A 16,591-nucleotide genomic window follows, 5' to 3' on the forward strand; every position below is an offset into this window, starting at 1 on the left:
TATCTGTGAACATAACCTTATTTGGAAATAGGGTTAGTACAGATATAATTACTTCAGACAAGGTCATGAGAGCGAACTCTAATCTCTCTATGACTGGTGGGTGTCCTTAGAAAAAGTGAGGAGATGAGAGGGAAAAGGGCCTTGTGAAGAGTGGGAAGGAGGTTAGGATTATGTTACCACTAGCCAGGGAGTTTTTGTGGCTACCAGACATTGAGTGTGAGAAGAAAATGTTTTCCCTTAAGGCTTTCAGAGAGAGGGTGGGCCTTCTGACAACTTGAATTTGGTCTCCCAAAACTCCAAGATGATCATACAATAAAGTTCTATTGGTTTTACCCCACAGAGGTCATGATAATGTGGTTTCTGCAGTTCTAGGAAGCTAATAAGCTCTTAGGGACCTCTCTAAAGTACTCAAGAGCAACGGTGTCTCTCTGGAGACTAAGGTGTGCCTGATACAGGACATGGTCTTTGCAATTACTTGTTATGCATCAGAGAGCTGGACAATGACTAGGGAGGACAGAAAGAGAATTGACGCCTTTGAGCTGTGGTGCTGGAGAAGAGTATTCAATGTTCCATAGACTGCCAAGAAAACAAACAGATCCATCGTAGAAAGGGTTAAACCAAGCAACTCCTTGGAGGCAAGGATTCTGGGGCTTCGTCTGACATACTTTGGACATGCTGTAAGGAGATACAGGTCTTTAGAGAGGGACATCATGCTGGGTAAAGTAGAGGGACAGTGAGGGAGGGGAAGACCCTCTATGAGGTGGATTTATTCAGTGACTGGGGTAATCAGGATGGGTGTGTCAGAGGCAATGCAATTGGCACAGGATAGAGCAGGGTTTAGGGCTCTTGTACATAGGGTCACTATGAGTCTCAAGCGACTTGACAGCACATAACAACAACAACAACAATACTCTCCTTGCCATCACCACCTGATAGCACAGAGAAAGGCCCTCGGATTTCTGAGGGTGTATATCTTAGTGGGAGCAGACTATTTCATCTTTCTCCTGAGGAGCAACTGACAATTTGAACTATTGATCTTTCCGATAATAGCCTAATACTTAACAGATTGTGCCACCAAGTCTGTGTCTTTAAATATCCATTTCTGAGGTAAAGCCTGAGTTCTCCTAATCTCGTTCTGTACTCTGTCCTTGGAGGACTGTATTATGACCATGGTTTCAGTTACCAACTAAAAGCTGGAAGCTCTCCAATGTAGACCTTTTCAGGGAGCTCCAGACCCGGTCATCCAATGTATCTAGGCGATATCTTCGTTCTACATGTTGAAAAGACACTTTAACTCAACATATTTAAATCTAAACTCATGATCTCTCGTCAAGTTCTGATTGTCATTCTTCCTAAGCTGAACAATTGTCATTTCAATCTCTAATGTAAAAAATCTAGGGGTCAACTGTGACATAGTCCTCTCCCTTGCCATCCCCACATCCAATCCATCACCAGGTCCTAGCAATATTACATCCCAAACCTCTCTTAAACTTATCTCCTGCTCCTCATCACCATTGCCGTTAACCTGGCCCAGGAACCCATCTTCCCTTGCCTGCGATATGTCATCACTTATCTCCTCACATCTTCTCTTCTCCTTTTAATTAATTCTCTGTATTTCAGCCTAACTGGAAGAAGAGAAAATAAAATTTCAAAAATTGAACTGTTTTCCATTCCTTTCATCTTAATAAAAATAAATTAATGCAGTTCACCTCTTAGCATTTTTTATCTGCTGTCTCTTCTTAGTCACATAGCCATTCTCAACCCTCCTTGAGATGGGTTGACATAGTGATTACCACAATGGGCTTGAGTGTACCAGATATCGTGAGGATAACACAGGATAGAGCAACGTTCAGATCAGTTATTCACAGGAGTTGTAAACTCAGCAGTACTCAACAGTGTTTGTGGTGTTTGGTTTGGGTTTGGTTTTGGTGGTGGTTGATTTTTTTTACATCATTAAGTTTCTAAAAAGTCCCATACATTTCTTCCCACCATGTTGTTGTTGTTAGGTGCTATAAAGTCAAATACGACTCACAGCAACCCTGCGAACAAGATCCTTTGCGAGCCTCACAATCTCTGACACACTCTTGCCCAATGCTACAATCACTGTATCAGCCCACCTGGTTGAGAGTCTTCCTTTCTTTTGCTGTCCTTTCTCCTTTTCAAGTATGATAGCCTTCTTCAAGGAATGGCCTCTCCTAACAACATGCCCCAAATATACAAGACAAAGTTTCACCATCCTTGTTTCTAAGGAGCACTCTGGCTTCATCTTCTCTTACAAGATGCATCTGTTTGTTCTTTCAGCAGTCCGTGGGGTATTCAGTTCTTGCCTCTAACACCACAGTTCAAAGGCACCAGTTTTTCTCCTGTCATTCTTATTTATTGTCCAGCTCCCAGATGCATAGCAAGCAATTGAAAAGACCATGGTCTGAATCAGGTGCAACTCAAACTAGCATCATTGCTCCTCAGTAATTTGAATAAATCCCTGACTGCAGTATTACTAGTGTAATGCCTCTTCTGATTTTCTGACTGCGGGTACCAAATGTATCAGTTGTGGAGCAAGTAAGATGAAGTTGACTGTTTCACTCTTGGCTCCGTCTATCATGATGTTGTCTATCGTTCCACTGGTGAGAATCTTTGTTTTCCCAGCATGGGGCTATTGCATCTGTTCTCTCTGCTTACCCTTCCTCCTTCACTTACGTTGATTTACCTAGTTAAACTACTACTAAATCTTTAGGTCTTATCTCAATCCACATTTCCTCATGGAAACTTCCCCTCAAGATGAAGCCAGGTCTTCAAGTAGTAAGTTTCCTTAGCATTCTATACTTTCTAAGTCTTACTACAGTTGAAAATTACATACTTACTACAATTTAATCAGTATCTGTTTTACTTACCAGACTGTAAGCTTCAAAAACACAGTAATCATATCTACTTCTGTTTGCTGAAATCTAACATTACATAGAATGGATACTCCAGAAATACTGTAGAATGGATTAATGAGTGAATGAGAGATGAACAAAGACCCCCTAGAAAAACCAAGCAGAAATGAACCAAGACCTGCCAGAAAAACTAAGCTGAATTAGTGTTGAAGATCTGAAAATAGTGTATTTACACTGTGTACTTTCTAACCACCCTACTTGCTTGCTACTAAAATTATTTCATTTTCTACCTACGGTGTTATTAACCAGATTGAAGAGCTCAGTTTAAATTCAGAGGCTATTTCTTGATGCTAAGATATCCCAAGGTCAAAATCGTTATTACTTTTCTACAAGTAGAAATCTATCTAGTATGCCTTCAACTATTCATGTCTTCATTTCTGAAAAAATATAACCTTTCTTATTCCTCTAACATGAAACCCAGAGTTAGTGTATTATATATACCTAGAGATGTAAGGATGAATACTTAACAATTATGGTGGCCTAGTGGTAAGGAACTGCATTGCCAGCCCTAAGGCATGGAGTTTGAATTCACCAGCTGGTCCATTGGAGAAAGTTGGGCAATCTCCTCTCACGACATTATACTCCCTTTTAAAACTCACAGAAGGGTCAGCTATAAATTGGTTTCAACTTAACACAACAACAACCAGTAGAGGAATTATAGGGTGTGCTGATTCCTGTCGTGTAAATACTCCAACAGAGGCCAATTTCAAGCTACCAACTTAATTTCACTGAAAGCAGAAAAGGGAACAAAGTACTCACCAATTGCTGTGAGAGCTGGTAAGATGACTCCAGCACACAACTGAATCAGCAAGACATTGGGCTCTAAGGGTTTGTTTCCTCATCTTAACTAAAATTGTGAGTTGTCCTTGTCTCTGTCCAACTTTCTGCACTATAATGGTCATTTTCCTAGTTTTGAAAGGATTTGTAAATACTTTCCACCAGTGGAGATTGTTGTTTGGAATCAAGACATTGGAAGAAACTTCGTTTGTATTCTCCAGGCTAAACTGTCATTTCTATCATGAACTCTAATCTGCCACAAGAATTGGACAGAGAGCTTTAACCTGTGTTTGCAGCTTCACAAGGATTTTCACTAGTCAGTAAATCCCATCAAAAAAAGAAACACGAGCTCCATGTCCTGACCATGAGTAAATGTTATTCCCAACACTGTTTACCAACAGTTTCACATGCCTTTGCAGCTATTGCATAAATAGTTTTCAGGGTAATGTTTATGCAAAGGATTTAGTGAAAGGGCAAAAGTCAAAAGAGGGAGACCTCACCAAAGTACATTTCTCTTCAAGCATTAAATTGTCAATAAGATTAAACCTTTGCTCCACCCTGGAACCCAGCTTCCCAGCCAATGGTGACACCTATGTGTGCTTGCAAAGATAAAGTCAACAACAAAAGCATGCATGTCACATCTCCTACAGAATGACATGACACCACTTTCTGGGAGTGGCAGCTCAGGCTTGCTGGATATGCTTGCAGTAAACACAGACAGCTTCTTTTTCTGGTTATATTGCCCATGGTAAGTATACAACATTCTGAAAGAAGTAGAAGCCAAGCCAGGTTGTTATTGTGTTGTTGTGTTCTGTAAAGTCAGAACTGACCCTCTGGGTGGGTTTTCAGAGGCAGTTAAGCACACAGGATGAAATTGCCCATCTTTCCCTCAGAGCAGTTGATGACCTCGAACCGCATGCCTTTGGGATTGCAGCACAGCTTCTTGGCCCCAAATCCAATTGAAACACACTGTCATCTAGTCGACTCCAACTCATGTTGTTGTTGGTGTGGGCTGTCGAGTCACCTGCAACTCTTGGTGACCCTATGCATAATTGCTCTCAACTCAGTCCTTTCCCAAGCCAATCTCACTATCTCTGACACTCCTGCCCCCATTATCCTAATTACTGTGTCAATCATTCTTATCCAGAGTCTTTTTCACCTACACCATCCCTCTATTCTTTCAGGCATGATGTCCTTCTTCAAGGACTCCTCCTGGCCACCTTCCCAAATTATATTTCAAAATCCATGCCTCCAGAGAGCTGCTTGGTTTCATGCTTTCCTGGACAGACCTGTTTGTTCTCTTGGTAGTCCATGGTTTGTTCAACACTATTCTCTAGCACCACAAGTCAAAGGCATCAATTCTTCTTTTGTCTTCCTTAGGCGTTGTCTAATGCTTCAAACATTATTCTTAAGATTACTTTGAAATTCAGATGTAATAGATTCAAGATCACATTTTGGTGCTCGTGGACTTGTTGCAGTTTTCTTCAGCTTCAATTTAAGATTGGTTGCCTATATTGAGCTTCTCCAATGATTCCTTCCACAGATGTATTCAATCTGATTCCTAGGGAGCCCATCAGGTGAGGTCCATGTGTAAAGTCACTGTTTGTGGTGTTTGTTTGCTTTGTTTTTTTTTTTTTTTAAGATACTAGGCAATGAATAAATAATTGAAAATAAAATATTTGATTAATCTATTTCCAGTCTCATTTCTAAGAACCCAAGTCCATATTTTCCAACTCCTATTCCTTCTTCATTGTTTCCAACTTTTGCATTCCAGTCATCAGTTATCATTAGCACACCTTGATTGCATGTTTGGTCAATTTTGAACTGCAAAATTTGGTAAACATTTTCTATTTCTTCCTCATTTGCTCTAGATTAAGAAGCATATATTTGGATAACGGTCAATAAAGGATAATGGGCTTTCCTTGCATGTGTGTGGATAATATCCTATCACTCATAACATTAACCTTAAAGATAGAACTTAAAATTGACTCTTTGACTATGAACACAACACTATTCTCCTGATTTTCATTCCCAGCATAGTATGTCACGTGATTATTTGATTCAAAGTGGCCAAAGCTAGTTCATCTCATCTCATTAATACCTAAAATGTCAGTGTTTATGGGTTCCATTTCATTTTTTTATAATTTCTAGTTTTTCAACATTCAAGCTACACATATTCCATCTTCCAATTATTAAAGGATGTTTGCCACTATTTTTCCTTATTTTAATTAACTTTCAATCTGGGATCTACCACTAATACTATAACTATTTGTATTCCTCTAATGATCATAGGTTTTGCAGAGGCCTGTTATTTAAGAAGTGGAGAGTCAATCCTACTTCCTAGTCTGTCTGACTCTAGGAGCTCTACTAAACCCTGTCTACCATGGTTAATCCTTGTGGCATTTGACACATCAGTGGCATAACTTTCAGTATCATAGTGACCCACAAGTTATCTCAGCACAGCACACTGACAGACAAGTGCTGTGCCAATTAGAACAAAGTATTCCCCAAATATAACAAATTGACAATTTAGTTTGTACCTCTAATAGCAAAGTAGTCTTCACATACCAGAAAGAAAATAAAAACATGACCTTGAGTCTATTCCATCTGAATTTCAAACACATCTTAAGAATAGGGGTTGGGGAGTGTGCAGGGGGGATTGTGTACCAATGAAGGAGTTTTTCTTTTGCTTCTCAAGGAGAGGAGTGAATGGGAGGGTGTGGGTGGGGTGGGCGAGGAGAAAAGTGCAACAATGAATGAATGGAATTCCAAAATCTCTGTAGATATTCATTGAAATAAAAAAAAATAATAATAAAAATAAAAAAATTTTTAAAAAAGAATAGGTTTGCATTGTGAGAACAAGGAAACAGCCCAAATGTCCAACCATAATCAAATAGATTGAGAAATTATGGTATAGTCACAAGATGGAATGCTACGCAGCATGCAGGAGCAATAATTTTGTAAATCATTACATAACTTGGAAGGGACTGAAAAACATTATGCTAAGTGAACTAACTCAGTCTCATAAGGACAAATACTATATCAGATTATTATTGTAGAAAGAGATAACTAATAAAACATGTATGATAGTCCAAGGGGCAGGGGTTGGATCAGAGGGGTGAGAATGGGAGTGGGGGAGGTAATCATAAGGGTACACAATTTGACAGATGGAGAGAGGTGGGTAAAGGAAATGGGAAAGATGTATATAAACTCTGTAAGTAAGCCACTCTAAAATATTTTTTAAAAAAGAAAGAATAAGTTTGAAATATTAAATATCAGTGATCAAAGTCCAGACAAGTTGTGATATAATATAAAGGATATTATCCATGAAGAAGGCAAAAGGTCATTTACAGAGGGGAAAGAAAAAACTAAAAGGAATGTCTTAAGAGACTGAAATGTGCACTAGAGCATAAAGAAGCCAAAACAAAGTGGAAACATACTGAAGTAAAAGAGCCGAACAGATTTCAAAGGACAGCTCGGGAAGACAAAGCAGAATATCACAATGGAGTATGAGAGAGCTGGAATTGGACAATAAGAAGGGAAGACCTTGCTGTCATTTCTCAATCTGAGAGAACCAAAAAGCAAATTTAAGCCTCGAGATGCAATATTGAAAGACGCTATGTGCAGTATGTTGAATGACCCAGGAAATATCAAAAGAAGATGAAGGGAATACACAAGTCACCATGCTACAAATAACTGACACTGAAAACTTCAGGAAGTAGCATATGAGCAGGGGCCAGGGGTAAGAAAGGAGGACGTGGAAGCTGCACAGAAGGCTTTGGCAAATAATGAGGCCCCAGGAATCGACGGGATGCCAACTGACTTGTTTGAATTAACAGATGCAGTCCTGGACACATTCACCCGTCTATGCCAGGAAATTTGGAGAACAGTTATCTGGCCATTGGATTGGAAAAACTCCATATTTGTTCCCATTTCCAAAAAAGGTGAATGTAGAAGCTATTGAGCAATATCATTAACATCATATGAAAGCAAAATTCTACTTAAAATCATTCAAAAATGGCTAGAACAGTACATAGATAAGGAACTGTCAGAAGTTCAAGCAGGATTTAGAAGAGGTCATGGCACCAGGGATATCATTGCTGATGTCAGGTGGATCCTGGCTGAAAGTAAAAAAATACCAGAAGAATGTCTATTTATCCTTTATTGACTACACAAAGGCATTTGACTGTGAGGATCATAACAAGTTATGGTTAACATTGAGAAGAACGGGAATCTCAGAACACTAGCTGTGCTCATTCAAAACTTGTACCTAAAAAAAACAAAACAAAACAAAACAAACAAACTTGTACCTAGACCAAGAGGCTGTTTTGCAAACAGGGCAAAGAAACACTACAAGGTTTAAACTTAAGAAGGGAATGTGTCAGGGTTGTATTCTCTCTCCATACCTATTCAATCTATGTGCTGAGCAAACTATTTGAGAATCTGGTCTCTACAAATAAGATTGTGACAACAAGATTGGAGGGAGATTCATCAATAACCTGTATTATGCAGATGACACAACCTTGCTTGCTAAAAACTAGAAGAATGTAAAGCCCTTGTTGCAGAAGATCAAAAAATACACTCTTCAATATGGATTGCATCTCAATGTCAAGAAAACATAAATTCTTACCACCGGACCAACAGGCTATATCGTGATAGATGGAGAAAAGATTGGTATTGTCAATAGTGTCGTCTTACTTGGATCTAAAATTAACACGCTTGGTGCCAGCAGTCAGGAATCAGAAGACATACTTCACTGTGAAAGTCTACAGTTACAGACCTCTGCAAATTATTGAGAAGTAATGATGTTAGTTTGAGAACAACGGTGCATCTAATTCAGTTCATATCTTTCCAATGACTTGCTATGCATCTGAGAGCTGGACTATGAATAAGGATGATAGAAGAATTGATGACTTTAAGTGTCGTGTTGAAGAAGAGCACTGAATATCCATCCCATGGACTGCTGAAAGAACAAACAAATATGTCTTGGAGAAAGTCCATCCAGAATGCTTTTTAAAGGCAAAGATGACAAATCTTAGCTTCACATACTTTGGGCATGTTGCTAGGAGGGCCTAATCCTTGGAAAGGCAGGGGACTTGCGAAGGGAAGGAAGACCTTCAACCAGGTGGAGTGACACAGTGATTACTGCAATGGGTTCTCATGTATTAAGAAGTGTAAGGATGGACCAGGACAGGACAGGGTTCAAATTTGTTGTTCATAGGATCACTGTGGGTCATAGTAGACCTAATGACGCCTAACAACGACAGTTACTGTCTAGTTCGCAGATGCATAGCAAGTAATTGTGAAGATCATGGCCTGTATCGGGCGCACCTTAGTTTCCAAACTGACGCTGTTGCTCTTCAGCACCCTGATAGCAGATTTCCCTAATTCAATTTGTCTTTTGATTTCCTAACTTCTGGTGCCAAGTGTGTTGATTGTAGTATCCCTATCAGACAGAGCAGAGCTTCCCCGTAGGATTACCAAGGCTATTCATCCTTACAGCAGCTGAACGCCACGCCCCTCTCTAAGGAGCAGTTGATGGGTTCAAACCATAACTTCCTGGTAAGCAACTGAGTACCTAACCACTGCACCACCAAAGTCCTCCAGAATTTGTTAAATACCTAATGATTAACAGAAGTCTCGGCCTCGACCTCTGAGCTGCCACTTGGGGAAGACTGTTTCATAAACAAGCCACCCTCAAAGCCTTCAGCAGGTTGAACAGGTGACTCCAGGGTTCAGGTCAATCGTGTTTCCCTCAATTTGCACACAGCTTTGGGTAATGAAGGCCATCAAATTCTAGAAAAGTATAAACACTCCCCCCCACAAATGTACCAGGGCACCAATCTCTAGGTGATGAAATTGGAGAAAGATGTAAGATTAGAGGGAGAGAGAGCCTGAACAAAGTGGAATTGAAGTCATTAGAAATTGCCTGCATGTGATTGAAGACTGAGAGGAGAGGGAAATGAGATTTTTCCAGACGCTTTTCTGCCAAGAGCACACATGAAGGAACTGATCCAGTGAGAGAGCATCATGAAGCCCATCCAGCACGTGAGGAGAAACCACTAGGTCAAAAGTCAATGAGGCTGGTGAGAAAGTTGTACATGGGACAATAGGGCTGGCCACCATGGAGCCTCTGCATCATGTTTCTGGTCGGAACTTTGCATGTCACAGCTGACAATCTGCTTAAAAAAGAATCAGGAGACCTGCCACTGATCACCTACTAGCCTGGTAATGCGTAACGTGGGCCCATAAAGCCTATTTCTATATATTCCAAGGTGATATTTCTAGCTTAAATGGAACATGTCTTCTGAGTGAGATGGCATAGTAAATACATGGTTTGAGGCTCCTTTTGACTCCCAATAGACAGTTTTAAAAGGGAGAAGTAAATGCCACACACTTCTAATACTGAAACAAGTTAACTTGGTGAATCAGAAGCACAGAGCAGAAGGAATGTTCCTTCTCACCTAAGAAAATATATTTGGAGATGAAATGAAGCTCCGTAAATCAGCCTGATCCAGGCCACGGTCTTCACAATTACTTGCTCTGCATCTGAAAGCTTGTTGTTGGTGGTGGTTAGTATTTAATCAGGAACGGCCCATAGTTGACCCTCTAGTGGGTTTTCAGAGGCAGTTAATCACACAGGAAGATTGTCTGTCTTTCTCCCATGGAGTAGGTGGCAGATTTGAACCACTAGTTTATAGGATTACCACACAGATTTTTAACACTAGGCACCAGAGCTCCTGTCAGAAAGCTAGACAGTGAATAAAGAAGAATTGATACCTTTGAGTTGAGGTGCTAGAGAAGAGTATTGAACACACAATGGACCACCAGGAGAACAACCAGAGAGGGTGGAACCAGGTTGCTTCTTGGAGGCAGGGATTTTGAAGCTCTGTCTCACATACTTTGGGCATGTGGCTAGGAGGGACCAGTCCTTAGAGAAGGACATCACATCTCGAAAGGTGGAGAGACAGTACAGGAAAAGAAGACTCCTGATGAGATGGACTGATACAGTAACTGGGATAATGGGGGTAGGTGTGTTGGAGAGACTGAGACTGGCTCAAGTTAGTGCCAGATTCAGAGCTATGGTACACAGAGTCATTATGAGTTGCAGTCAACTCAAGGTCACATAACAACAAGCATTGCCCATGGAAGAGGTAGGAAGTAGACTCTATTGTCCACTAACACCAGCTAGAGAGGCTGGCTCGCTTTATTACTCTCAACAAGACCAAAGAGAAAAAGACTTAAGTTTCCACTGGCACACGTGGTCCTGGATTGAGAATCCAGAAACAGAAAAATGCTACAAGGGGAAAATCACTGGGAGAGCAGGGGTTGATAAGGGGATAGAAGGGGTTGAAGTAACAGGGAAGGATCAATGAGTCTGAAAAGATGGGCGATGATAGGCACAGAGCAATAGCCATTAATTTTATAAAATACTACGTATATGAATATTTGTATAAAACACAAAGTCCAAGTACAAAACATGATGCATATGAATGATTACAAGCAAACCAATAAAAATTAAAAGAAAAGAAAATCTAGGGAGTGTCCAAAAAAGACAGGGATTGATGATAATATAGAGAAAAACCATAATCACTTTTTGTCAAGATAAACCTACACATAAGAATTCAAGAACACTTGCATAACCAGGAGAGGATAATACTGATGAATTGAACCTTCTAAAGATTAAGTTCCTGTGTCATCAAAACTGTTTTTCAATAGGATGAAAATAAAACCTATTGACTGGGGGGGAGGGGCGTGTAAACCCCAAACAAACACTTGACAATTAAATTTCAGACAAGGTCTCATAACAAAAATTTACAGCCCCCAAAAGAAAATGATTGATAACTCAATTACAAATAGGCAAAAGACATGGACAAATTTTTCACAGAGGAAGACATTCAGATGGCCAACAGACACATGAAGAAATGCTCTAAATCACTGGCAATAAGAGAGATACAAATCAAAACCACAATGAGATGACATCTCACCCCAGTAGCAGTGGCAAAGTTTAACAGGAAAACAAGAAATAAATGTTGGGGAGAACACGTGGAGAGATTGGAACTCTTATACATTGTACCAGTAAAGTGGTACAACCACTTTGGAAGGCAGTTTGGCATTTCTTCAAAAAGCTGGACATAGAAATTTTATATAACTGAGCTAGTCCCCTACTAGGAATATACCCCAAGGAAATTAGAACTGAGACACAAAGATTCACATACGTTGTTCACAGAAGTTTTATTTACAATAGCAAGAATATAGAAATAGCCCAAATGTACAGAAATTAATGGATGGATTTAGAAATTGTGGTAGAATCACACAATAGAAGAATATGCAGACTTAAAAGCAACACTTTAAAACAAAAATTACTATATAACATGGAGAGGCTAGAGATTATTATGCTGAGTGAACTAACTTAGTCTCATAAGGACAAATACTGCACAAGACCATTGTTGTAAAAAAATAGAAGGATAACTAGTAAGATGTGGATAAAAGTCCAAGGGGGTAAGAGGAGGTGCAGTGGGTCTGAGGGTCAGCAGAAGGGGATATCATGAGGTCACAGAGTTTGATGGATAAAGTAAGAGGGTGAAGGAATTGGGATGGATCTAGTTGGGGCCCTGAAATGGCTGGAAGATAGTGACTATATGTGATAAACGTTTTGAAACAGTGCCTGGGAATGATCATACGGAATGCAATATGAATGAAGGAATGTGTGAAATACAATATATATGAATGAAACAATGTGTTTATTCAAATATATGCTCCTACATCAAGAGCCAAAGAGGAAGAAATTGAGAATTTTTATCAAATCTTGCAGTCTGAAATAGAACATGCAATCAAGATGCATTAATGATAACTGGTGACTGGAATGCAAAAGTGGGAAACAGCTAAGAAGGAATAATAGTTAGAAAATATGAGTGTGGTGATAGAAATGAGGCTGAAAGTAGAATGAGTGAATTTTGTATTTACAGTGATTTATTCCAAATACCTTTTTGAAAGATACAAACAATAACTTTACACATGGATCTCACCTGATAGGCTGGACAGGAATCAGACTGACTATATCTGTGGAAAGAATCATTGGAGAAGTTTAATAACAGCAGTCAAAACTAGGCCAGGGTCAGACTGTGGGTCTGATCATCAGGTTCTCATATGCAAGTTCAAACTGAGGCTGAAGAAAATGAAAATAAATCTAAAGAAAGAAGATAAAATTTTGAATCAATTCCATCTGAATTTCAAGATCAGATTTGAGAATAGATTTGAAGCATTGAACTCCAATGATCAAAGACAAGATGTGTTGTGGAATGTCCATGAAGAAAGCAAAAGGTCATTAAAAAAAAAAGGAGGAGAAAGAAAAAGAAATTGAAATGGATGTCAGAAGGGACTCTAAAGATTGCACTGGAGCTAAACAAAAGGAAAACATGTTAAATTGAAAGAGCTGAACAGACAATTTCAAAGGGCAGTTCAGGGGGACAAAGAAAGGATTATAATGGAATTTGATAATAAAAAGAGAAAAACTCATCCTGCATTTTTTTCAAGCTGAAAGAACTGAAAAACAAATGTAAGCCTCTTGTCACAAAACTGAAAGATGTTATGGGCAATATTTTGAATGACCCAGAAAGCATCAAAAGAAGATTGAAGGAATACAGAGTCACTGTACCAGAATGAGCTGGTTGACACTGAAAAATTTCAAGTTGTACCATATGAACAGGAGCCAATGGTAAGGAAAGAGGGAGTAGAAGCTACATTAAAGACAGTGTGTGGGGGGGGGGAAATAAGAAACCAGGAATCAGTGGGATACCAATTGACTTGTTTCAATTAGCAGATGCATCCTTGGATTTGTGGACAAGGCTATGACAGGAAATTTGGAGGATGGCTGTGTGGCCAACAGATTAGAATAGGTCCATATTTGTTCCCATTCCCAAGAAAGGTGATTCTACTGAATGTGGAAACTATCGAGCAGTATCACTAATATCCCATGTTAGCAAAATAGTGTTGAAGACCATTCAAAAATGGCTAGAATAGTAAAGCAGAATTTAGAAGATGCCATGGCACCAGAGATATCACTGCTGATGTCAAATGAATCCTGGCTAAAAGTAAGGAATACCAGAAGAATGTCTATTTGCACTTTATTGACTATGCAAAGGCATTTGAATGTGTGGATCATAAGTTGTGGTTGACATTGAGAAGAATGGGAATCCCAAAGCACTTGATTATGCTCATGCAGAACCTAGACCTGGACCAGGAGGCTGTTGTGCAAGCAACTGCACTATTTAAAATAAAGAAGGGAGTGTGTCAAGGTTGTATTGTCTTTCTATTCTTATTCAATTTGTATACTGCACAAATTATCTGAGAAGCTGGACTCTATGAAGAATAGTGTGGCATCAGCCTTGGAGGGAGACTTACCAATAACCTAAGTTATATAGATGACACAACCTTGTTTGCTGAAAGTGAGGAGGACTTGAAGCACCTGCAGAAGATCAAGGAATGTAGCCTTCAGTATGGATTGCATCTCAATGTCAAGAAAACAAAGATTCGGCGAGGGCGGACCGTGAGGCTGGAGGAGGAGCCGCCTCCTCCCGCGCCCCCGCCGGCTGCGGCTGCTCGTTCCAGGCAGTAGGAGGATGCGGAGGCGCTCGCGGATGCTGCTGTGCTTCGCCTTCCTCTGGGTGCTGGGCATCGCCTACTACATGTACTCGGGAGGCGGCGCCGCGCTGGCCGGGGGCTCGGGCCGGAAGGAGGACTGGAATGAAATTGATCATATTAAAAAGAAAGACGTTCATCACAATGGTGAAGATAAAGCACAAAGCATGGAGACCCTGCCTCCAGGAAAAGTTCGATGGCAGGACTTTAACCAAGAAGGTTATGTTGGAGTAACAATGGTTCGATCTGGACAGGATCCCTACGCCCGGAGCAAGTTCAACCAGGTGAAAAGTGACAAGTTGCAAATGGACAGAAACATTCCTGATACCAGGCATGATCAGTGTCAGCGGAAGCAGTGGCGGGTGGGCCTCCCAGCAACCAGCATGGTGATCACGTTTGACAATGAAGCCAGGTCGGCCTTGCTGAGGACAGTCGTCAGCGTGCTTAAGAAAAGCCCTCCCCATCTTATAAAAGAAATCATCTTGGTGGATGACTACAGCAATGATCCGGAGGATGGGGCTCTCTTGGGGAAAATCGAGAAAGTAAAGGTTCTTAGAAATGATCGTCGAGAAGGCTTGATGCGCTCCCGGGTTCGTGGGGTCGATGCTGCCCAAGCCAAGGTCCTGACGTTCCTGGACAGTCCCTGTGAATGCAACGAGCACTGGCTGGAGCCCCTCCTTGAGAGGGTGGCTGAGAACAGAATGCGAGTTGTTTCTCCCATCATCAATGTCATTAATATGGATAACTTCCAGTATGTAGGGGCATCTGCTGACTTGAAAGGCGGCTTTGACCGGAATTTGGTATTCAAGTGGGATTACATGACCCCTGAGCAAAGGAGAGCCCGCCAAGGGAACCCAGTGGCCCCTATAAAAACACCCATGATTGCCGGGGGGTTGTTCGTGATGGATAAGTTCTACTTTGAAGAGCTTGGGAAATATGATATGATGATGGATGGATGGGAAGGAGAAAACTTAGAGATCTCTTTCCGAGTGTGGCAGTGTGGTGGCAGCTTGGAGATCATCCCCTGCAGTCGTGTGGGACGTGTATTCCAGAAGCAGCACCCTTACACCTTTCCAGGCGGAAGTGGGACAGTTTTTGCTCGCAATACTCACCGGGCAGCAGAGGAATGGATGGATGAATACAAAAACTTCTACTATGCAGCAGTGCCTTCAGCCACAAATGTCCCTTATGGAAATATTCAGAGCAGATTGGAACTTCGGAAGAAACTTAATTGCAAACCTTTCAAATGGTACCTTGAAAACGTCTACCCAGAATTAAGAGTTCCAGACCATCAGGATATTGCTTTTGGAGCCTTGCGACAGGGGACCAACTGCCTTGACACTTTGGGACATTTTGCCGATGGTGTTGTTGGAGTGTATGAGTGTCACAATGCTGGGGGAAACCAGGAATGGGCCTTAACAAAGGACAAGTCAGTAAAGCAAATGGATTTGTGCCTTACCATGGTGGACCGTGCCCCTGGCTCTCTTATAAAGCTCCAGGGCTGTGGAGAGAATGACAGCAGACAGAAATGGGAGCAGATTGAGGGCAACTCCAAGCTCCAGCACGTGGGCAGCAACCTGTGCCTGGACAGCCGCACAGCCAAGAGTGGGGGCCTGAGCGTGGAGGTGTGTGGCCCCGCCTTGTCCCAGCAGTGGAAGTTCTCACTCAACCTGCAGCAGTAGCGGCTGAGCTGTGCACCCTGCCTCCCGCTCCACTGAGTGTTGGTGGTCACATCCTTGGTTATGATTCTTAAACATTCCATGAAACTATATACCTCAGTATTCCATCACGCCTGAAAGTTGGAGAACATCAGCAGGGCCAAGGGGCTGTGCAGACAAGGAAGCAAGAGAAGAGAAGGCAGTGGTTCCTCTTGCTTCACCGACGCCTCTGTGGCCAGGCACCCCTTCCAGGGCAGAGCCCTTCCCCACTTTCTGGCTTCCACTTTGCGCTCATGCACATAGCTGAGCCATACCCAGGACAGCAAGGGACAACAGAGAGAAGCAACCCACCAGACTCAGACTCGTCGAGGGCGCGGGGAGAGTGGGATGGAAGTGCTTCGTCACAGAGCGGAGGACTCTCAAACTCTCCACGTGTGATCCCATCTAATTACTTACGGTTCCCAAATTGAATCATGTCATTTTACAGATTGATATTTCCCACACCTGCTCCCTCATCCTCAATGGTCTTCCTAGATCCCCCTCTATATAATGTATTTGGTGTATTTGCATATGAACTTT

At 41.3% G+C, this 16,591-nt stretch overlaps 1 protein-coding gene across 1 annotated transcript; it reads left to right on the plus strand.

The window, feature by feature from the left end:
• Positions 1-14,335: 14,335 nt before the first annotated feature.
• LOC102857212 (polypeptide N-acetylgalactosaminyltransferase 2-like) lies at positions 14,336-16,036 on the plus strand. The gene has a single exon (XM_006898088.1). It carries the CDS (start codon positions 14,336-14,338, stop codon positions 16,034-16,036), a length of 1,701 nt encoding a protein of 566 aa, XP_006898150.1.
• The last annotated feature ends 555 nt before the right edge of the window (positions 16,037-16,591 follow it).

The sequence above is a fragment of the Elephantulus edwardii genome, unplaced genomic scaffold (genome assembly GCF_000299155.1).
Source record: "Elephantulus edwardii isolate Elephantulus edwardi_28Jun2011 unplaced genomic scaffold, EleEdw1.0 scaffold00220, whole genome shotgun sequence".
Classification (NCBI taxonomy): Eukaryota; Metazoa; Chordata; class Mammalia; order Macroscelidea; family Macroscelididae; genus Elephantulus; species Elephantulus edwardii.